The following is a 23,562-nucleotide window of genomic DNA, read 5'->3' on the forward strand; positions in this document are numbered from 1 at the left end:
AACCCTAGCAGGCAGTTCAGTTGGGCTAACAGACAGAGGGCGCCCTGTATATTTAGATTGAGAAGGCGAGATGAGAAACGGCATAGCCTATTCTCCAACCACCATTCCGTGTAGGCTAAACAGCGTGCAATCAGGCAGTGGAGGGAAGCTGAAAGATCATCTGAGTTGTATGCTCAAAGGGTCGAAGCAGAGAGCAAGGATCTTTGCTGACAGGCTCATAAATCATTTCCAACTTAGCATTGGCTACTGGCACAATTAATACGGCTCGACAACATTTCTGGGGACTTCAGCATACTTTGAAGCCGAGGCCATTGCAAACAGCGCTTCCGAAAATTGTAGTTCTGTATTCCTCTCTTCGACCTCACGCTGTGCAGCTGTTGAACCCAGACCAGGTGAGTGTGGAGGTATCAGTGATTGGTTAATAGATTACTCTATACATTGCTTTCATTGTTTGCGTTGGCTTTCGAAACTTTCGACCAATATCGACCTTTCTAAAATAAAACAAATATACTTCGTGAGCACTGTTGTTTACAGGACCTGAAAGCAGTCCTTTAATGTTTTTAGACCTTGAAGAGGAGGGTTAGGCACCGAACTGAATATGAAAACCGAAATATTATTCTATTATGTTGCCATTTCAGGATCATGCTTTAGAATCATAATGACAAAATAACTGTCCTCCTCAGAAATCGTATTAGCCTACAAGATCATCTGTAAGTAAACGTAGCTCAGACTATTTCCCGTGAGTGGGTCAATCGGACTAAACCTGTTACATTAATATGTCATGTAAAATGTATGTATTGTATACCACTATACTCGCTGAAAAATGCCCGTTGTTTTGATTGGTGAAACCCAAACCGGCTCAGCCCCTCTCCAACCAGCGTGACCTGCATCACCTGCAGTCTAATTGCAGGGTTGTTCAGTGGAGTTACAGAGATGAATTAATTAATTTTACAAGTCCTTTTTTCATTTTGTTTGCATGTGTTCAAGTAGGCTTAGCCTGACGAGGAAGAATTACCATTATTATGTAATTTCATTTAGTTATTGAACTACCATTATGGTAATGTATAAAAGTTAATTTGTCAACGGGTCTGACTTTTTGCCCCTTTGTGTTATTATTCACAACATGTATGTGTAACTCTGTTAAGCGCAGCTCTGCGAGCACAGATTATCAGTTCAACAAGTTATTTCATGAAAGATTTTTGACAATCAGGCAATCAGCCATTGTTCTCATCATGGTGCTCAAATCTTTCTCTTTGATCGTCGTAGCTTTTGAATTGTCTGACCTCCACTGCTATGACTTGAGGCTAAAACAGAAATATATTTCAAGGGTCATGTACTCTGTGATATCTTTAAACGTGCATATGGAATGAAATGGTACAGATTTGAGTATGGTAAATGAGAGGCATAAAAGAGATGTGACGTGAAGGGGTCAGTTGCCATCTAATCTCATTTTGATGGTTCAGTTCCCAGTGTATGGGATTAAACAAAGCTATGGACATGGGAAAAGGCGGATGACAGACGTTGCTTTTACTCTTTTGCCCCCAGCATCAGAGTAGCGTACCACCTGAGAGCGGTTTGGGTGATGACGTGCATTTGGTCATGTTGCCTAGTTACAGTGTGTGGACCCTGGTGTGGGTTAATCTCGTGAGAGGGTGCCCCCCCCCCCTCCCCCCCGCCCTGCCTCTCAGTCCCCCCTTTCTCAAATTCCATGCTTTGCCTCCAGGGAGCTCGGCTCTGCGTCACTACCCTGGTCACAAAGCCCCTTAGAGAATACTGCTAGTCGATACTGAAGTCGCCATCATCAAGTGGTTCATTGTTATGAGGAGGAAAATGTCAGTTTGCTTTTGTGTCTAATCAAAAATCCCTCATCATTCCCCTGAACAAAAAAAAGAAATCAGGATGTTATTATACAGCCGCTGGCCTTTACTCTATAGAAGTTTCTAGAGGGTTACTTGCTTTGTCAGAAAAGGAATTGGCTGCCCCTTACCACATGGGAATGGCAGAAAAATAGAACAAGACCAGTTCAACCATTTGCAGGTTGAAAATCCACATCCTTTTACACTATAAACCCACAACACACAAACAAGAGTGTATTAAGGCAAATACTTCATTGGCACATTTTTAGACATGGCTCAGTATGTACTATGTTCATGTTGGGCAGGCCTATGTTGTCATGTGCCTCTGTATTAGCGCTTGGATTCCAGTTAAGGATTCCAGTCCATTTAATGGTTTCCCTCATTTTCATGCTGCGCTGAAATGTGTTTGTTAGTTATTCCAACTGGTCATTTATGGGGGATGGGTTCTTTGTACTTGTAGTTGTCTGGGAGAGTTTTAGCGTAGGGAAAACGAAGATCTGTCGGGCGGGGATGGAGCAATGACGTCAAGAAGCGTTGCCTGGACAACTGAGTAACATAGATGGAATTAAGCCTCCATGTCTCTCCTCATCTGTGTCATTGGGTTAGCGGGGCGGTGCCCTTTCACTCACAAAGTATTTCGTTCATGTGTTTGGTGTTGGTTAAAACACTCCCACCATCTGACTCTCTCCCCTGTGCAATGAGCAAACAAACAGACACACTTAAAATGAAGAGACCAGGGTTCAGAAGTAGAGCTACTGTTTATTTTAGCTACAGAATTTAAACAGGCCACAGACTGAAGTCAGTAGCTGGTCTGTCTAACAATCACAAAGCTTTTTTCATTTAACTGTTGTTAATAATCTTGAGGCCCTAGTCTCTATTATGGGGAGTCAGGTGGCTGAGCGGTTAGGGAATCGGGCTAGTAATCAGAAGGTTGCTGGATCGATTCCCGTCCGTGCAAAATGACATTGTGTCCTTGGGCAAGGCACTTCACCCTACTTGACTCGGGGGGAATGTCCCTGTACTTACTGTAAGTCGCTCTGGATAAGAGCGTCTGCTAAATGTAAATGAATGTTTCGGGCACCCTAGTGAAAACCACCTGAAAATAGCTTTATGCTCGGCTGTGAATGACGTGGAACGGGACTATTCCACCAGGAGTGCTTGTGCGAGTATGCGTTTGTGCGTGTGTGGGAGGGGGGTGGGGTGGGCGTTTAGCCAGGAGGAGGGGAGGGGTGGCGGGGGACAGCGGGAGGATGACAGGATGTTATTTTTGGAAGCCGGCGATTGGTGTGATGTCGGGGTGTGTGTGTGTGTGTGCGCGTGGGTACCGTTTTTGTGTTATTTTTGTGGTATCTGTTTGTCTGCCTGTCTGTCTGTCTGTCTGTCTGCCTGTCTGTCTGTCTGTCTGTCTGGTGTGTCCATCTGTCTAGCCTGTGTGAAGAGCTGTAGAACAGGACTGGGCCCTTGTGCTGCCTCAGCACCGTCTGCCTCGTTTCCTCTATCCCCAGAACCAGACATCCTGCTTAGCGCAGGTAAATCAAGGCTGTTCGGCGGCGCTAAAAGGTTGTTTTCGATTGCAGCTCATGGCTTTTTGCTGACTCGCACCATCGGCTAGGTCACCTCCTCTCAGATGACGTCGTAGGGCCTTGTGAAGGTGACAGGAGACTATTCACAGCCTTCTGCCCATGCCCCGCCCGGCACTTTCTCGGAGTGTCAGTCGGGGCGTGGAGCCAGGGGGGGGGGTTGACTGGGGTTGAGACGCGTGCTCAGCTGGCTGCTGTGTCTCCCAGGTATGGCTCTTAAGTGCGTCTCCCTGGGGGGGGGGGGGGGGGGGGGGGGGGGGGCAGGGTGTTTTCGGGGACTGTGTCTCTTCTTCATGAAGCGCGGCGCCGTCAAATTCAATTACCTGCTCCTCCTTGCCACGTTGTCTTCCTCCCGTGAGCCCTGGAGACCCGGGGGGGGGGGGGGGGGCCACGCGGGAGTCGGACCTCCTGGATGTGTAATTAGTCAGGCGGACCGGCCAAGCTGCTGTGTAAAGAGAAACTTTACACCCCGGCCCAACCATAACCACTGCTCCACGCACAGCAGAGCAAACCGACTGTAGGACACCCCCCCACCCCTTCCACACACACACACACACACACACACACACACACCACCACCCCATCCATTTGATTTGTGATTCCATTGTGTCAGAGATGAACTTTGGCCGTGATGACTACGAAGAGCTGGTGAGGGAGAAAGAAAACAAAAAGCTTTGGATAAACAAGCGTTATGCAAGTCACTCCAACCTAACTACGGCCACTGCCGCATATTATGGGATGCGTTCGAAGGAGAACTCGTAGGGAGACAAGGCTACCTCATCCACCATCTGAATTGAACACGAGACTGGACCTGTTGCTAGTCTATGGAAGAAGCCAAAGAGGTTGCATAGCAACTGCAAGACACTGGGTGATAAAGCATGGTTGGTTTCAGAATTGTAGGGAACGAACCAATCTGTAAGTCTAAAAAACGTGCAGGCTTATTACTGTCGGTTGTTAGCGTGTGAATGGTGAAGGGAGCGGAGGTGCATATTCTGGTGTTCACCTTCACATGGGTCGAATTGGAACGAGGACAGTCGTTCTGAATCTGTTGAGAGTCTTTGCGGCTTGGCTTTGTTTCATCATCGTGGTAGTGCTCACATTCCATGGTTTCCATCTAACTGCACACGCACAATTCGAGCCGTTGTTGTCAGTAAACGTGACCTGCCGAGGAGCTGGCTGTTTGTTCGCTACGCGCTCAATCATCCCTTATCTTGGTTCTGGTTGCTGTGGGAAAAACAAAACAAAAGCACGTTTACTTTGAGATATTTACCACTAACATGAAAATACATACTTCCCCACGTGAAATGTTTCCGTCCGTGCAGTGTACCATTTTTTTGTCAGTTGTCGGTTAGCTGTTGGTTCATGTAATTCAATAAACTACACACATCATCATCTGAGTGTCTTATTTTGAAAGCTTTTTGTTGGGATTGGAAAGATCCTTTTTTGGGGGTGGGTGGGTGGGTGGGGCGGAAATGGGGGGGGGGGGGGGGGGGGGGGGGGGGGGGGGGGGGGGGGGGGGGGGGGGGGTGCTGAAATGATGGCAAAAGTTTTCTGCGCTTCAGGAACATTGCATTGCACGTCCTTGACTTTGCAACGGGGTATTTTTCACATGGTTTCCGCTGGAGTGGACTCTCTCTGGTTTCCATGATGACTTTCCTGACGGTTGCTTAGCAATCCAGCAGAAGCCACATATGGATCCAACCCCTTAAGGAAAATTGAAGGAGCTTTGTCACACAGTACTACTGTAATATAATGTCCAGTCTGTATTTGAAGATATTCCGACGGTAACCGAAAACATAATTCTACGAGCGACAGAAATGTAATATTTAATATGTTAGGCCTACTAAGTTTTTTGGAGGTTGTATCGTCCTCAAGCATAAATGTTCATCAGTAGCTATAGCGAGGGAAGTGATGTAATCATTTTCTTGCTTTTCTCTATTGAGACAGTGCCAGAGAGTGTTGCCGTGCTGTCAATCAGTTCTCTGCTTACATAAATCACTATTTAGGTGCATTGCTAGCCTGTTGCTTAGCAATCTCTATACCCAGGCTGTGGCCTACTTGGAAAACCTTCCAGTGACATGGGCACTTTGCTAATGTGTTTTTGTATCAGCAATGTGTTGTGTAAAACATATAAGCCTCACTCAAATGGAACATACTATTGTTCAGTCGTCGACCTCAAATTGAAACAGCTGTAGAGTACATGTGCATGTGACGATATGTCTAGTGTCTCCTGAAATGTTACTCTGCCACAGGATGCTATTAAACAGCCGTGATATACTCCACTCACGTCCATTAAGTTACGATCATTGGAGCTAATTCAAGTCTGATTGACTCTTTGTGTTATAGTACATAGATTCAGTACCTCAGGCAAACTCTACCCTTTAAAACATAAAGGGGAAATCAATATGTCCGAATTGTGTTTTGATCTGTTTGAGCAATGAGCCCGATCTCGCCGGCCAGAGTTGGTCACTACTCTGCATAAGTGCGGTGGCCTACAAAATATTTTTCACGAGAAGATGTCACCAGGGATTCTGGTTCTTGTAGTTCTCTACATGCTATCTCTCATGCACATTCCAATATGTCCCCCCTGTGTGTGGTACTGACACTGTGTTGGGCACCAACACTTATGTTCGTTAAACCAGTATTGTTCATGGGGTATTTTCTCACAGCACTGTTGTTCTTTTGTGTTCTAGGTTGTTCCATCCAGTGGAGGACCAGGGGAACATTTTGTAATCTCCTCACAGACAGGTCAGACCACACCTCACTGGCCCTGGTGCAACCTGTGACCCTTTGTTATACCTGGGGGCTTCGTTAGTACGCTTCAGGTTACAAGCAGGATTGAATCAATCTAGACGTTGATGCATTATTCATCACATCCTTGGTGGAGTCTCTCCCCAAATCCATATGGCTCTTGATGCCTGTGAGGCAGTACTGCCCCCTAGTGACAGAACTGGTGAACTGATGAACAGCGGTTTAGATGGGATTGAACGTTTTTGTTGAATATGTCTTAATTGTTGGATGTTCTTTTGAAAAATGTGTTTCAGTGTGAGATTGAATTACTATCTATAGACAGTTACATATGTGGATACTAGAACTGTAAAAAATACATAAAAAAAAGTATTATCACAGTATTTTGCTGTTGTAAGTGCACAAGTAGGATGACTAAAATAAATATCCACTAGATGGCACTCTAAGGCAACATTTGTCATAGACTGACTACTTGTCGTGGCCATATTCCAGTCACCATCATAAACAGAGAAATGTTTAGTTATTATTGTGATATGTGTACACTTGTCATTCTGTAACACATCCTAGTGCTCTCGCAGACCATGCAATGCAAACAAATGCAAAGAACAGTTTAGGATGACGCTCATTCAAGGAGCGTACATTACATTTCATTTACATGTTGTAATAAAGCAGATGCTCTTATCCACACCGACCAACAGTAAGTACAGGGTGATTCCTCCCAGGGCAAGTAGGGTGAAGTGCCTTGTCCAAGGACACAGCGCAATTTCGCGCAGCCGGGAATCGAACTGGCGACCCATTTCCCTAACCGCTCAGCCATCTGACCCCCCACTACCGTGCAAGACAATCTCCCACAGAATGTGTTGCAGACATCGAACGTCATCTTCTAAGCCTCGCTAAACCTTGACACTTGGCATTAGGCTAAAGTTCAGGCAAAGCATGCACGTTTGGCATTCCGAGGCATCTCCCAAGGTAAACACTCGGTTGTTCTTCCATACAGTACAAAAGGTCAACCCGCTAGGGAGGGGGAAGGCTCACACGGCCATTGTGTGTTTGTCACCTGTAATGGCTCAACAGAAGTGAGAGTTACAGAGTGACGACCAGGGGGGCAGAGCAGGTGTTCAACAAAGACTCCTTCTTCGCGGCGGCGCAGGTGCGCTGCAGCTCCGACGCGCCCCCGCCCCCCCCCCCACCCCTCTGCACACGCACGCGCTCCCTCATCCTAGCCTGTCCCCCCCCCGGTGCGCAGCTCCGTCAGGGAGCGGGGCTCGTTCCTCCGCTCCACGGCTCCAGAGCCGGAAACACGAGCACGCCAGCCGAGGCGTCTCGAGCCGGCTCCCGTCGTCGGGATACGGTTTCGTCCTTTGTGGCGCAACAGCCACGGTTTCGATGAAACGTTAGCGGCACGGCGCCCGAGGTGTACGGTGTGTCAACGGTGTCAACGGCGGGTTGTGACTGTCTGGGGGGGGGAAGCCTTCGGAGCCGCGTGAGGGTGGACATGGCTGCGTGCTTTGACGGATGTGTATCTGAGGGATGTGGTGTGCACACAACTGCATTGTTTTCCCACTCCAGAGGGCCTGGCCCTCCCAAGGCATGTCTTCCATCCTGTTTCATCGGACCGTTCTGTTCATATATGGGCATTTTCCTCCCGCAAGACGTGTTGGCTGGGTTCCGCTCCGTCCGTTTCCTGTTCCTACGCGCTCCCCGCCCCCCCCCACACACACACACACACATGCTCCTTCCTCCTCCTCCGTCATGCAGAGGAGGCAGGGCAGCTCGAGTGGCAGCGCGGCAGGAAGTGATGTGGTTGCCGATATTCCTTTGATTGCCCGGTTTGATGTCTCAGAGGCAAGGCGGCGAAACGGCACCGTGTGCTTTCTTTTGGTTCAAAGCAACCCCGAGGTTCTTTTTTGTTCCGCGTCCAAACTTAGTCACGACCGCTACGCGGCGGCTATGAAACGACAAGTTCCGGGAAGAGTTGTTTTCCCTCTGAGCTGGAGGGAGAGGGGCTGAGAGATGTGTGTTCCTCCCCCCCCCCCCCCTCCCTTGTCTCTAAACTTCCCACTTTTCTTTGCTTTTCACACGCAGGAGAGGGAACCTGTTTTCGATCTGTGAGAGACACAGCCGAGTTGGAGTTCAAGCCAGTTCCCCCTTCCAGTCCCCCCCCCCCCCAGGCACCATTGCCCTTTGTTCCTCTCTGCAGAGAGGCCATGGGGGGGGGGGGGTGCTTGCAGTGCCAGGTGGCCTGCAGAGATACAAGGGCAACAGCGCCTGTTGAAACAGCTACAGTTTCTCTCCCTTCACACCTACTCCGCGTAAGCGTCGATAGTCAGCTTCCAGGCAATTGGGGTGTGCGACTTGCTTGTGAAACATTTCCTCACATTCCCGCGATGGGACAGGTTGGTTTTCTTCCTGGGAAACCTTTCACCCACCGGCAGAAAGAAAAACACCACGGTCCCCGGACTTGGACGACTGGAACTCGACGCATTGGGTGTCCCCAGGGTGATCTGAACGGATGAGTTGACTGACCTCTGCGAGGCCCTCTGTGTGTGTGTGTGTGTGTGTGGGTGCCCTCGTCGGAGGTGGCGCGGGATCGGATGTCCCGTCTGGACGGCGGCGGTAACGTAGACCGCCTCGCGGACCAGACAGCACGCCGTGGCCGTCACGTCGACGCTTCCTATCCGGTCCCTGCTCCGCTCGTGTGCGTAAATGGAGGCGGCTCCGCGGCAGCAAACCGCAGGGATCATAAAAGATGCATGCGGATGCGGCGCGAGTTGAAACTGCAGAACGACCTTTTGTTCGGTGCCCGGAACGACCGTAGTTGAGGGCTTTTGTCTGAAAATGTGGGTCCAATCCCAGCGTGTGAAGAGATGGAAAGCCTCTTTTACCAGGAACACCACAGGTGTTACCAACGTGAGACCGAGCTCCTGTTGTTGGTTCCTTGCTCCCATATCAACCCCCCGAGCACAATTGGGTCACAGCAGATTGAGTTTCCCACTCATTTTCCCACAATCCCTTTGTGTCAGAAGACTTGACTGTGGCCAAGTGTGCTAGTACTGACAAGCAGAACCACAGCCTGTTTTGCATGAGGCCTTGTTTAATACTGCCTGGCATTAGCATTGAAAAACACCTAGCTGGTAGCTACAGACACTGTCAGGAGGGCCTTAAGAATGATACGTGTCTTGCTAGCGTATGACTCAATCCTTAGGTCTAGTAGTGCGTGGTGAGCGGTTCGCGGTTCGGCTGTAAACACGTGCCCCTTCTTCCTTCCCGCCCTGAGACGCTTTTCCCGTCTGGAAGTGCACATTTGCAACACATCCCCCACCACCCCCCCCCCCCTGCCGGCACCACCACCCTGCAGGTTTCTCCCACGTGGGAGCCCTCCTAGGAATGCCGAGCGTCACTGAACAAACAGGAGTGTCTGGCTGCAGAGGGTGGAGAGCAGTTGGGGATATTGATGTGGCTCTGGACGAAGAAGAAGACGGAAGGGGAAAAAAAAACCTTCCCTCACCCCGAATGCTTGAGATTCCACAGCTGAGCTGCTTTTTCCTGTTGCCTATTGATTCCTCTCCAGTCCGTCTGAAACGCTTTCCCTCCTACCAGACAGGAGAAAAGGAAATATTTGCATGTCCAGGAATAACGTTTATTCCAAATGGCGCCCCGGTGGTCTGCAGTTCTGAAAAAAATGGGCTTTTGACCGAAACAGGGTGGTGCCCAGCAAAGCAGACACGTTTGCCTGGAGTGGAGCTGCACTCCAAACAAACCGCTGTAACCGGTCCTCGCATACCTTCCCTATGAAATCTGCATTTAATGAATGCTTCTTTATCCCGAAGGAGTTCGAGCCCAACTCAAAAAAACAACAACCTGATTCTGCCTTTAGCAGTGCTTTGTCCCCTTTGACCTTTCAGATAGCTGAGCGACTTCAGGTGTGAAAGGTTTATTCGGAACATTTTGAACATGTTTGACCATTTTATTTCGACACGGGGAAAGAAAGAGCAAGGATTTCGCCGGGTTTGGTAGCCGTGGGTTACCGCGATTGACCTCGAGGTCATTCAGAGCATTGGTTCTGGCATATGAAAGGGTCTTTTAAAGCATTTTGCTTCCGTCAGCAGCTTTTAACACACAATCCCACCCTCACAAAGTGGAGCTCTGTCCTCTTTTGTCAGGCTGTCGAACACACACACACACACACACATAATTCCCCCTGTGCTGCAGATAGGTTGGCTCGTGCCCTTCACGTGCTGCTAAGGAAGTATTATGGAGGAAATGGAAACGGTTAAATAGCACTTCTATCTGATGTACTAAAAAGCACGCTCCTGGCCATGCAAATACAACGGTGGCAGAGTTAGCGACCTCACCGCGTGCAAGGCAGCGTTCGCGCGCGCGTTTGTGCGTGCACGCATACATGTGCGTGCGGGAGATTTGCCACGTGACGGGTGTGCCCCTGCAATCGGGTCTGCAACATTCCTTCGCTGTAAACAAGCTGCCGTGCCTGTCTGAACTACCCTGACCTCCGCACAGGGGCAGATGTGTGTGTGTGTGTGTGTCATGTGCCGTGCAGCTGAGGAACTGGAACTGTTCTTGCCCTGAAAGGGTGTCTTTTCGGGGGGCCGTCTGGCAGTCGATCAGACACGGGCCAGACCAGACTGGCCTCGGAGACGGTGAGTGTCCCAGCCCATTAAGTCTGCCACGGGCCCTTCCACGTCTGGGGCCCAGACTGACTGAGGAGAAGGCCACATGCAGGGACTCTAGCAGCCCGCGCACGCACTCGTCCACCGGGCGGGAATAATATGTCGGCCGCGTGCGTGCGTGCACTTGTTGAGCGTGTGAACGTGCTCACGCACAGACACAGGTACATATTGCTCCTGTGCGGTTGCGCGGTGCGTGACTCCAGCAAAGACTTGGTGTGCTGGCTGAGCATCTGCTGTGTATTTTGCCCCGTTAAGAGGGCTGGATTCGATTTGGTCAGGCCGGCCTCTCTGAGTTAAACCTTTTATATTGTGAATGGTTTGGTAAGGGCCAGTCGAAGGCACTGACGTACGTAGAGGACTCGTAACAAAACAAACAGAGGCTATTGACCTCTTTCCTCCTAAATCAGACTTGAAGTGACACCCTCTCACGTCACAACAGTTGTGGGGGGGGGGGGGGGGGTAATGGCCCTTCTTCCTCTGTAATGGGGTTGTTAACATATGCGCAACACAATTTAGAGGCTGTTGGCAACCCGCCTGGCGGTATCGGCTTCCTCTGGCCGTTCCCCCGCGAGGGAAGCTGCAGTCTCAGAGGGAGTCAGAGGGAGACGATCGCCTCCTGCGGCAATACCTGGCACGCCCTCGGGAGCACCCAGAGAGGAACCGTATGGGATGCTGAGGAACGAGAGACTCCTGTTGGACTCGGTGGCTTTCGATCGTGCGTGGCTTTCGCTGCACATGAATCAGGAGAGGCCACGCCTCTTGGCACATGACACACGGTGGCACCGAGGCCACGTGAGACGGTGGACCGGGTCGACACCCTGAGCGGGAAGTGTTTAGTCATGAACGACATTCTGTTTATTCACGAAGGACATTCTGTTTAGTCACGAAGGACATTTGCAAACATATTTTTGCAAACTGTCGCCCTGCTATTTGTTGTTCATGTCTCGAGTGCTTGTGTTCTTCCCCGGCGCTCGATACCTTCAAAACAAAACACAAACTCCGACCTTCGTTCTGTCAGACTCCGCCGTTTCATTTTCGTTTTCGCCAAGCCGAGGAACTTGTTCCAGGATGCGGAGGGGGGGGGGGGTTGCACGCGTGCACAAATTCCCGGTTGAATATATGTTAACAACAAGGCCCCAGAAACTTCCACCATGCATCGCAACTGAACAGGGATTGAGGAGCGGACCAGGAGCCAACTCGGGAGGGAACGAACGCTGCACTTCAGTGACCAGAGGAGAGTTGAGAAGCCTGCCGCTGACTCTGCATGTTTGCACTTTTCCGCCCCAGCCCACATTAATTCTGAGCATGGGACAGGGCAGAGAGTAGAAAACACACACCAAAGATCGCATTTTTCACTCTTGCAGGCCTAATTGAACCCCAAATGATCATTTTTGAAAACTGGTTCTCAGCAGGGATAGTTGGCATTGTTGCCCCAGCTGTCCGTTAGGGTGTATGCAATGGATAGTCCTTATAAGGAGTCGCAGAGAGGTGAGAAACGGCGCTAGGATGGGAGGAGTGCCTGTCATAGTCAGGTGGTTTCCAGGCAGGAAGATGTTGTACCGGCCTGTTCCGAGAAAGCAAGCACTCTGTCCTCAGACCCTTCCGACAGAGACGGCCTTCTGCTCTGCAGACTCTCCTCCCCCCCCCCCCCTCCTCCTCTCCTCCCCCCCGCCCCACTCGGTATTCACGGCCACACTTACCGAGCACTGGGGCGTACCAAAGTTCACGATGGGGCACTTCTGTTAGGGAGGTAGATGAGCGTTGCTGCCGGCTTGCCTCCCGCCCCCTGTCCCGCCCCCCCCCTCCTCTATTTTCTTGTCCTCTTATTTCCTCTTTGCGTGTCTGTTTGTCGTGATAAGCTGTCAGGTGGCAAACTTTCCCTGCTCTGCGGCACGGTGATTTCACCCCAAGCCCCCCTCAACCCCCCCCCCCCCCCCCCCAACCCCCTTTCATGCCATGATTAGATCACACCCATTCCAGCGGTGTCACGTAATTCCCCCTGAAAACCAGGAAAGAATGTCGAGAGTTGGCTGTCGGAAAACGGTAACCACCGTGTCTCTTTTAGTGTTTACTCTACTCTCATTGGTTGCAATTGGTTGCATTTGCAAAAATGGCCACTTTGTAGCCCGATGTTGCTTGCACACTACGTGCATAGAATGACATCTGTTTGTTCAATGACCAGCAGGTTTGCCAGCTGTATTTCTGCAAGATCTCACAATGAACAGCCTGTTGCTTGTTAAACTTTTGCTGTATAAGTTTGCATTTGAACAGGATTGTAAAGTGCAATGGTGCTGGTGAACGTTTGGGCTGTGCATTTACATGCAGTCATTTAGCAGACGCTCTTATCCAGAGCGACTTGCAGTAAGTACAGCGACATTTCCCCGAGGCAAGTGGGGTGAAGTGCCTTGCCCAAGGACACAACGTCAACTTGCACGGCTGGGAATCGAACCGTAAACCCTCTGATGAACAGCCCGATTCCCTAACCGCTCAGCCACCTGACCCACCCTGTGCATGCTGCGACACAAGCAGACCTCTGTCCTCACGGCGCTGATCCGTTCGTACTTTGAGCTGTGTGTTCCTCTCACCACAAAAGGGAGGCCACCTGGAATGCAGCTTTTATTGTTCAGGACACCGGGGTCAAAATACATATCGCCAGGCAAGTTCATTTTGTCCTAGAACAAGCTCAAAGACTTGGCCTGTAGACATTGGACAAGAATGTGTGTTGCAGAAGCATGTGAAGTGTTTTCGCCTGAGAGAATCCTTTAGAATCCATCTGCTTTGTATAAGGCTTGAACAGTTGCGTCGGGGTGCTATTAGTCTTGGGCTGTGGAGGAGCTTATGTTAAGAATGTTCTGTACTGTGGTTAAATGCTACGATTTCTTCACATTTAAATTTTTCTTTAAGTCCATATACTGCATGGAGAAGTTTGGTTTCAGGGCTGGTCATAGGACAGATAAGAGAAAGCACATTGAGGACCCCAACATGCGGGTGGTGTGCCGCAGATAAGCACGAGCACAATGTGTGCGCACATTCCAAACTCTGCCCACATTCCACTGCAATACCCAAATGATGTGTCATTAGCAATGGCTCCTGCTCAATCCGACAGGATCTCATCACTGAATCCGAGTAAACCCGAAAGGGCTTCACGTTCATGTTCTGGCTTGGTTGATGGGATGACATTACGAAACAATAAAGAAAACATGCCGATATGTCTATAACAGTAGTTGCAGGAGATGCATTTCGTTAGACCGTCTCTGATCTCCATCGCCAACAACTTGCACAGATCTCATTTGCATTTTGACACTTTATAGTTCCATAACTGTCATCCCCATCATCCAAGCCTCTCGGTCAACGCTGACTTAACTAGCAAGGAATGTGTCTTGGAAACTGGGTGAAAGGTGCTTGGTGCCTTTGACCGAGAACAGATAACAGTTTGTACATGTGACCAAGGTTTGGAGCAAAAACAGCCAACATGGAAGGGAATGCATGGATGCTGTGCGTGGTGTTTTGGACGCATCTTTTTGTTGTTGTCTGAAAGTATTATGCTCACATGCATTTAAGGACGTCTGCCACGAATGCTGATGCCACAATGCTGAATGAATGTCTGTTTTTTTGTTTTTCTCCTCAGTGAGAATTCAATGCCGAGCCAAGTGACAGAGACATGCTGCCAGTTGGACGTAAGCCTTGAGAAGGAGGGGGGGGTGGGGGGATGGGGGCGCAGAATAAAAGTTACATTATCGCAACAGTAGGTGCTTTGGGCGGACGGAGAGAGGAACCAGGAGTGTGTGAGAATGAGTGCTTGTGGGTTTGCCGAATTCCTCTCCAGTGAGCAGAGTCGTTACCCCTCTGTCTAGACAAAGGCGAGTCGTCTGAGAGACCCAGGCATTCTAACTGCACAGAAACCCAGAACTGCCCCGGGCACCAGGAAGTTTGGTTTTGGGAAAAGGGGAACGTTTTTTTTCTTTCTTTCCTTTCTCTCTTTCTCTCTCTCTCCTCAGCCCTGGGGAATTAAGCACATGCAGTCAAGGGCTGCAAGCCAGTTCTGTTTATGGGAGGTGGTCGTTTTTCTCTCTTGATAGGGTAGGGACAGGCAGTGCCTTTGAGCTTCTCTGTGATATCAGCTGTGTGAGAATCAGAAGAAACAAAAAGTGCAGGAGCTAGCCTGGGGGGGGGGAACTCGAGCATAATCAGTAACTGCCCTGCTGTGCTCACCATGAGGATTTTTTTTTGTTGGGGGGGGGGGGGGGGGTGGGCTTCCAGGAGATGAACAATAAGCTATGAACTAACAACATGCAACAATAGGCACCCAAGGACCACACAGTCAGTCACCATTCCAGCCGTACAGGAAGAAGACGAACGGGGGCCTTTGACGATTCAAAGCTTGGCTATCTAGATGTACTCGACAAAATGACTAACTCCAAGAAGAATTCACTCCAAATAAAAGCTTTCTTTTTGTAACTGCACAAAGGTGAGCTCTCTCTACCATAGCCCCCCCCCGCCCCCCCTCCGACACCTTCATCTGCCCGCCTTGATACGTCCAAAAAGCATGGGGAGGGTGAGGAGGGGCCGGCGGCAAAACAAAAGGGGGAGACGATCTCGACGGAGCCGCTCGCGATGACTATTGCTTTTGTCCTGCTCCGCGCTGTGCGCCGCAGATAAGACACGGCGAGACAGACGGGGCGGAGAGGCCGACGCCTGCATTTCTGTCTGTCAGCAAACGCGGCCTGCGCGAGAGTGTACCCAACTGTTACGCTCAACCGTGTCCTGAGTGCCTCTCTGGGACTTGAAGTACACGGACAAATGTATGTTTTCCCTCCTCTCCCCCCCGCCCCGCCCCCCCCCCTCCTTTTTGTTCTTTTTTTTCCAAGGCCTCCAGTGATGACAGCTTGAACGTCGCTCGCTGTTTGCGAAGTGTAGTGGTTCCGTTACAGTAGAGTGGATGGAGACGCGTGCGTCGGTTGTTCCCTCCCCGCCGTCCTCACCCCACCAGCTAAGCTCAGCGGTTTCTGTTTGGGAAAGGTGCGCCGATTCCATTCTTTCACTCTCCTTAATGCCTTTTCCAAAACCAAAAAAAAAACAATTCTCTTTTGTCGACGGAGACGGGAAGCTTTTAATAGGCCCTGGCGTGAGTTGCGTGCAAAACCCCGTCTTGTGACGCGCCTTCAAAAGCGAGCAGTCTGCGCGCAACAGGTTTGCATGACGCCTCCCCCCCCCCCCCACGCCTTTCCCACCTCCTCCTCCTCCGCGGGTGTGTGTGCTCGTGTATTAATAGAAACAGATGGCGGTACTCTTCATTGATGTTGCATCTGGCAGTCCAGACTGCTGCCTTTACATACTACTGTAGCGCTCTCTCCCCCCCCCCCCCCTTTTGCTTTGCTCTTCCTCTCCCTCTCTTCTCTCTCTCACGCTGGCCTTCACCTGGCTCCCGCCGGACTGTGTCTTCTAGCATGTTCTCAGCCAGCCCCCTTTTTTACGACGTCGGTCGCTCAATTCGGAGTCTCAAAGGAGCCAATCAAAGGAGGATTGAGATGTGATGCGCCCACAAATACAGCAACAACTAGCGCGAGCCTCTTTCTCGGTGCACGTTTGCCGGTCGTTTATGGCCTGCCTGACAGATTCATCGGTAGACACTTCAAAGTGGAACCCGTTAGTCCTTGCTTTCTTGCTCACCTCGCTTCGCCGCGTGGGGGCCGGGCAATGGCGGGTCCCAGAGGAGCTGACGTCTCTCTCAGCAAATCAAAGGCATCGCAGCCCCAAAGAGCTTTGATCCCTCGATCGCCCCGGGACTGGCTGCATTCTCACACCTGTGGGCGAGCCGCTGGAGATTTTACAGTTGCTTGTGGGAGACGAGAAGAAACCTGTTTGTTTGCACGTGGGACCAGGTGGGGAAGGAGAAAGGGAGACTGAGGCCTATTGTCCCGAGTGCAACCCTCTTCCCACACGCAAGGGGCTACTCGCTCCTTCACACAACAGGACCGTCCATGAGAAAACTCCCCGTCTGACTCGACTGCTGACTTACTGCCTCGTGACTCATCGGCGAGGAGCCTTTTCGAGCCTGTTGAGTCAACAATGTCAACAAAACACCCTCGGCGCGCTACTTTGAGTCTCTGCCGACTTCACATCTGAACCCCGTCAGATGGTTTCGAGCAGCACGCAACAACGCGATCAATCTGTCATCGAGCCCGAGTGATGAACTGCGTCGCGCCCCGCTTCAGTGTCGGTGCTGCTACCTAGGTCGGAGCCTCTCTGTCTCCTAGCATTAGCAGCCGAGTACATCATGTGTGTTTGTATCTTAACAGGTGCCTGTTTTTTTTTCTTTCTTTCTTTTACCGGGCCTGTCTCTTTCCCCTGCACGCCTGGCTGCCCTGCGGATCTCATTTGGACTGTCTGGCTGCTAGATAACATCAGGCCGTCTGAGACGAGCAGTCATGAGGGTGCAGTTCAACTCGTCTAAGCTCCCGTTGTCAGCCGCCGCTACGCACCGAGGCCACGGAGGAGTGTGGGGGCGTGCTGCGCCGCTGATAGCGTGGGGATATTGTCACCATGGTGCTCCAGCCTCCCCCAGCCCGTGAGCTTATTGTTCCGCCGGGCCCATTTCCTGGGCCAGAAGTGGGAGCCGGGCCATCTTGTTGCCAAGCAGTTTAGATGTGCTGAGGGCTGATAACATAGCTGCCTCTCCTGCCATGGTGACTGGACGGCTGATAAGACCCTGTTCTCACGGCCCTCCCAGGTCATTCTTTAAACAATCGTCCTGCAATTAGCCAACGCGGCATCTGTTTGACTTTGTGGTTCAGATGGTGCTTTGAACGTCTCTGACGCTCCGGGTCACCCCTTACTGTTTGTCGATGTCGTTCATTGCGTTATTTACATTCGCATTTAGTCATTTTAGCAGACGCTCTTATCCAGAGCAACTGACAGTAGGTACAGGGACATTCTCCCCGAGTCAAGTAGGGTGAAGTGCCTTGCCCAAGGACACAACACAATTTTGCACGGCCGGGAATCGATCCGGCAACCTTATGATTACTAGCCTGACTCCCTCACCGCTCAGCCATCTGACTCCCTCATCGTTATGAACGTACAGTGCCAGGAAGACTTTGCCTTGAGGTCCAGGCACGGGGTTAAGTACTCCAGCAACTGTCGGTCGTGTTGAGCTCATTAGAAATGAAAAGGAGGCGTCGGCGATAGTTTCGTCCTCGCAGTGCAAACCGGCCTGTGGTGACCTCTTCAACCTGCTTCTGTGGGCGCTTTTGGAAACCCCACCTGTGCACACAGGCAAGCCACATGAAAGCAGCGCCTCTCTGGCAAACGAACACGAGCCGCATTAGCATCAATGGGTTGAGTGTGCTAGGCGCTGGCGCGGCGCGGCTGATAGTAAACACTTTGACGTCAGGTTCATAGAGGAGGCGGCCTGACGCCGGACGGCGCTTCTAGCTTCCACGGGCATTCCTTCAGATGCGTTTTCCTGGACGGGAGAGCCGAAAGCGAGGGGTGGTCCTCTTTGTTATTTGTTTTGCAAAGGGGAACATCTGACAGGCCGTCCTCGGGGTCCCCCCCCCCGGCCGATGGGCCCCGCGGCAGAGCTTTCCCGCTGCGTTTTATGGGCGTAACTTCAAAGGCCAGGGATCTCATTGGATCAGAGGGCAACAGGTGAGAGCCAATCAGTGCATCCTGCGCCGCGATTTATTTGCACAGCTGGGCTCCTCTGCCAAGCAGTCCACTGGGTACACAGTGACCTTCTGCACCGGCGTGCTTAGGTGGTCCAGGACACCCTGCCCTTTCCGACAGTTTGACTGTACACCTAGATAAACGCGCCGACCCAGGTCGGACCGCAGAATAGTAACATTCTCTGATCGTCACCCAAACAGTTAGAATTTCAAACGTCTTTATTTGGTTTCCCCTTTCCTCCCCATTTAAACCCCTCCTCCGCGTCCGACTGGCTCATGAATGCAAGCTCCTTCTCCAGTGTGAAAGGGGTCAGAGGAAGGTCAGTCTGCTTCAGTCAAGCTCCCACTGCAAACGTCGACGTGAAAAAAACAAGAACAAAGAAGAAAGGGAAAAGGCCACGACAAGAGCCGAGACAAAAGGCCCTGTTGTTGCAAAGCGGTTGGTCCGACGCACCTCGAGTGTCTCCCGTGCTCCTGCAGCCTCCGACGCTGACGTCACCTCCCGTCTGTGCGGACGGCGTGACGCTGGCTGGCTGCAGCGTGCCGCTGACTCAGACCCGGGGGTATTACGCTGCTTTTCCCGTGTCCACCCCAGTCCGGTCAGCGCGGCGGTCGGGGCTGCTGAGAAGCTCCCGGCCGCTGATGCGCAGGCAATACGCCCACGGGGCACAGAGGAATTCTCTGGAGTTTGCACAAGCCGCACACCCAGGGACGGGTGAGTCAAACGTGTCCTTTCGGAATCAAACGTGCACTTTGCGCTGTTTTGTCTAGCGCGGCTTCGCAAGGGACGGCAGTGTAACCGATGCCGTTTTTCCTTGAATCCTTTTAGATTGGACCCCCCCCCCTCCCCACCACCACCACCACCCAACCCCCCTCATCCACACACACACACAGTTGGTTTCCCTGTGAAGTCGGACAAGGGCGCGGGCTTGTGGTGCCGGCTGTTTATCTCAGGAACCATTAATCATTTTGGTAGCAGCGCTTTTGTGTTTCTGTCTGCTTCTGGTGCACACTGCTCTTCCTCTACAGGTCTATTTTTAAACCGGACCATATTTAATCATTTATACTTCAGAGAGAAGCTGGGGATACTGCTTCCTGTGGAGGGAAGGGGAGGGGGAGGGGGCGAGAGCGGGTGGGTTGATTAGAGAGATGTATGGGCTCCCGCTTCGTGCTGTAGCTCTTCCCAAGTGCAGGGCCGCCCCTCCCTTTTCCCGTTTCTGCAGAGCCTCTTCCACGGAATCGCGGACTTTATGACTTCTCGCTAAGGACTGGCATCGTTTCCCGTGCTCAACCCTGTGCGACGGTGTGGCAGACATTGCCGGGCCGAGCTGTGTGCAGGATTTCAATCGTAAACGCTCCGTGGCTTTGGGGAATGCTTTTGCCACGCATAAACCCGAGCAACAATGCACTGCCTTTCAGTTCAGGGATGTCGACAACATCTCGGTCCCTTTAAATGATCCGACAGAGGCCAGGCCACAGCCTCTAGTCCTAATTTGACTTTGCAGGGGAATACAGATTTGCATTTACAGTGGAGAGAAACTGAGCACGCCCCTAGGGCCAGAGAGGATTCCAGGCCTCTGATGGGACAGGTTCCAGACCGAGACAGAAACCTGGCAGACCTGTTGCTTTGCTTGGAGCCATGTAGGCTTGCTCCAGACTCCCTGTTATAATGTCCAGCACGACTTGCACAGCCTTCCTGTTACGGGACTGCGTATTGAGCCATTTTTTCTGCGCGTCAGTCGATGCAAGGAAGGCTTGCGTCAACTGTCACTTTTGGGAAGTTGAGTTGCGACTTCCGAGAAGCAGCTGTTTCAGCGTATGTTTGTTTGGCAGCCTGTCATTGCTCACTCCGAGAATCCCTTGTGTAAGTCTTGGGTGTATTTCTTACCGGAAGATGGGTCCAAACTTGAACATCATCGTGTGTATTTTTCCACAGAAGCATACAAATCAAGTTTGTTGCGGTTTCTGCTGTTTTTCAGATTAAGCACTTTCCCATCAATCTAAGGCTAAACCACTAAACTGTGAAAGGTATGATCAAAACACAAAAAACACACACAATACATTATTTGACACAAACATACATTAAGGTATATTTACTGTACGTGAAAGTGGCATTTTTTTTTCATGTCTGTTTTGCACAGGTGCATGAAATGTCATCGAAAATGCAAAGCTCCAATAACATCACCCAAGCTAAGAGAACAGTCCAGCAGCTTAGAATAGAGGCCAGCATCGAGAGGATAAAGGTGAGCTTTGCCCTCGACGCTCGTTGTTGACAGAAAGCCGACTGTACAAATCGCAATGTCACAATGTCTCATTTCTGTTTGTCTTCCCATTCGCACGTTTCACCTACCACGTGTTGTTCCTTTGTTTGCCTTTTCCCGCAGGTCTCCAAGGCTTCGGCCGAGCTGATGCACTACTGCACGGAGCATGCCAAATACGACCCCTTGCTCATGGGAATCCCAGCTTCAGAAAACCCTTTCAAGGATAAGAAGCCCTGCGCTATATTGTAGTGGGACACCTAAACTCTGTTGGTGGTGTGTGTGTGTGTGTGTGTGTGTGTGTGCGTGCGTGTGCGTGCGTGTTTTGGGGGGGTTGACACTTCCCTCTAGACATATATGAAAGCTAAACACTACTTGCCTTAGAGCTGGCCCCTCTCCACCTTTCCCGAGCCCCCATAGTTCCCCAAACGTGTACCGTCGGATGAGTAACGCGCGTCGACCTTTCAACGCAGATATGAGTCAAACCGACAAGCACCAGAAAGAAGCCAGGGAAGAGAAAAAAAAACAAACAGCCGCTTGTGGCCCAGAAACAAAGCTCGAGTTCAAACGCTCATGAAAGAAAGCCTATATGATGAAGCCTCTGCAGAAACGGCTTGTCTTTGTGATTGGGATCTGGGGGGTGGTCATAACCTGCATCTTCAGCTGCAGAGACTTGCGCCCGAACAGGGAGTTCCCGACTCTGTTGTCATGATCAGAGCCGGCTTAGAACTCCCCTCCACACCGTTGAGGCACCACATTGCTTTAATCTTTGAGCTCCCAGTTTCTGATTGCATCAGTGCCTTCCCACCTTGGCTTTGGGAAACAATTCACCGAGTTCCTCTGCTGCTGATAAGAGTCATAAAACACCCACCGTGGAAATGAGCAAGGAGATAGGACTATCCTGCTGATGACGGCTTTAACAACTGCTCGTCTCAAAGGAAGCGGGAGGGTCAGGTTAAAGGTCACTTGATTGACATAATATGACTCGGATGTTTTACGTACACAACGAAAGCGCAAGCCACTCTCCTCTACGCCTCCACCTAATACAAGCTTTCAGGGTCGCCTTATAGTACTGTAGCATTGCTTATGTGAGCAGAGTTCCAGAAACCATCAGCTGTTTATTTCACTGAGATATGATTTCAAACCATTTGGCCTTAAATTCAAATACAGTTCATGTGAGGATATGTTCATTTGATACGTTTACACAGTCTTGACTACTACTGCTAACAGCTACCGCGAAAGCCTTTACTTTTTTCTTTATTTAAAGTTCATTTTTTATTGTCATTGCAACGGTGAACCCAGAACCAACAGTGCATTTTATGAATGACATTTTAGGTTTTCTGTTTGTTCAGACAACATAGAAAACTCAAGGCCAAACAGGTGTGCTAGACAACGTAAAGGCTGTTTCCAAACCTTGTGGACATTGTATCAACCCTCCCATCTTCTTCATTAAAATTGGAAGCCGCTACAATCCGCTATGAGACGCTATTGTGAAATCTAGATTTCCAATGCCTTAGAGATAAATGCTCCGTGTGACTTGAATAGTTGTCTAATTTATATTTGTGGTAGAAGGATCCATCTGTAATGTTTCAGATCATTGTGCATTGATATGTGACCCTTTAAACAAGGTATACTGTATGTCTCATGTTAGTAAGGAAAGTGTTGACATCTTCACTGAAAAGGGGCAGTTTGTGCCATCGCGTGCATTTTACCAGCATTAAACAAAACCGAGTTCCTTTCTGATTGTATTTCAATGCCAGTGCATTTACAGTGTTTCTCTCTAAAAGGTGTCTTCTCCTCTCAGAGACATGACCTCCGATCTGCCCATCTGTGATCTGCGAACATGTCATGACTGTTATGACCTTGTTTGTTTAAACATTTCCTGTTTACAAAGATCGACTTTTTTTCCCAGCTTTCAAAATTGCCATTTTTGTTGTTGAATCATTGTGTGTGTGTGTCCGTGAATCATTGTGTGTGTGTGTCCGTGAGTGTATGTCAGGTCATGTGTTTGTGTGCGCGTCTTGCCTCACGGCCAGTCTGCATGCAGGCAACAGGTGTCTGTGTTCGGCTACGCGCATGCCTAACAGAAGGAACTAATCAGTCCGGTTTAATGAACCAGGGCCTTAATGAAGTATTCCTGCTGGAACATCTCGCCGCTACATGTTAGTCATGCTCCTCAAGTGCTATACTGTGAACAAACAAGCTCTGCTTCAGCGTGTCTTGAGTCTAGAGATGGCATTTGAGATGATTAAGACTTAACTTTTTTTTGACTTATGACTGGAGTCGTGGTATCGATAAAGGTTTCCCAAACACTATTTGAAAGTTTTTAAGTAACTTTGAAGGCATGCATGGAAATGGCGGTTTTTGGAGACGTTTACTTTATCTGATCCATAATCAAATTCTGGATAAAAGACTCACCGCTTAATATTCCTACATATTCAACTTTTTAATTAATACATGATTAGATTATGGATATCTATAATTGCAAATTTTTCTTTTCCACTTTTCCATTTTCTTTTCAGGAAAACATGCTATTGTCCTGTGAGGCTGACACAAGGTGTATGTATTACTTTACCGCTTAGTCTTTGGCACTACATGTGGATGACTTTCTTACTTCAAACAATAACAATTTCACTCCCTATTTGTCTTGTGTTTTTTAGATGTCAATAAATGTAATGTATACACAGTGTCAATTACTGTGGAGTGGATTATTACATGTGTTATCCTAGAATTCTACAGCAGAAGATCTGTTGATATCTGTTGATAAT

General features: G+C 50.1%; 1 protein-coding gene across 3 annotated transcripts; it reads left to right on the top strand.

Annotated features, from left to right (window-relative positions):
• The first annotated feature begins 93 nt into the window (after positions 1-93).
• Positions 94-23,487, top strand: gng12b (guanine nucleotide binding protein (G protein), gamma 12b). 3 transcript variants are annotated; one of them, XM_084693008.1, is made up of 5 exons: positions 94-392; positions 6,130-6,184; positions 20,516-20,564; positions 20,678-20,779; positions 20,921-23,487. In XM_084693008.1, exons 4-5 carry the CDS (start codon positions 20,687-20,689, stop codon positions 21,044-21,046), a joined length of 219 nt encoding a protein of 72 aa, XP_084549134.1. In that variant the 5' UTR covers positions 94-392; positions 6,130-6,184; positions 20,516-20,564; positions 20,678-20,686; the 3' UTR covers positions 21,047-23,487. The 3 variants fall into 3 exon arrangements, with proteins under 3 accessions (XP_084549134.1, XP_084549136.1, XP_084549135.1); XM_084693010.1 differs by lacking the exons at positions 94-392; positions 6,130-6,184 and adding an exon at positions 19,400-20,400; XM_084693009.1 differs by lacking the exons at positions 94-392; positions 6,130-6,184 and having other exon boundaries at positions 19,400-20,564.
• Positions 23,488-23,562: the final 75 nt, after the last annotated feature.

Source organism: Hypomesus nipponensis, chromosome 26, assembly GCF_054491055.1.
Source record: "Hypomesus nipponensis isolate SF chromosome 26, ASM5449105v1, whole genome shotgun sequence".
NCBI lineage: Eukaryota > Metazoa > Chordata > Actinopteri > Osmeriformes > Osmeridae > Hypomesus > Hypomesus nipponensis.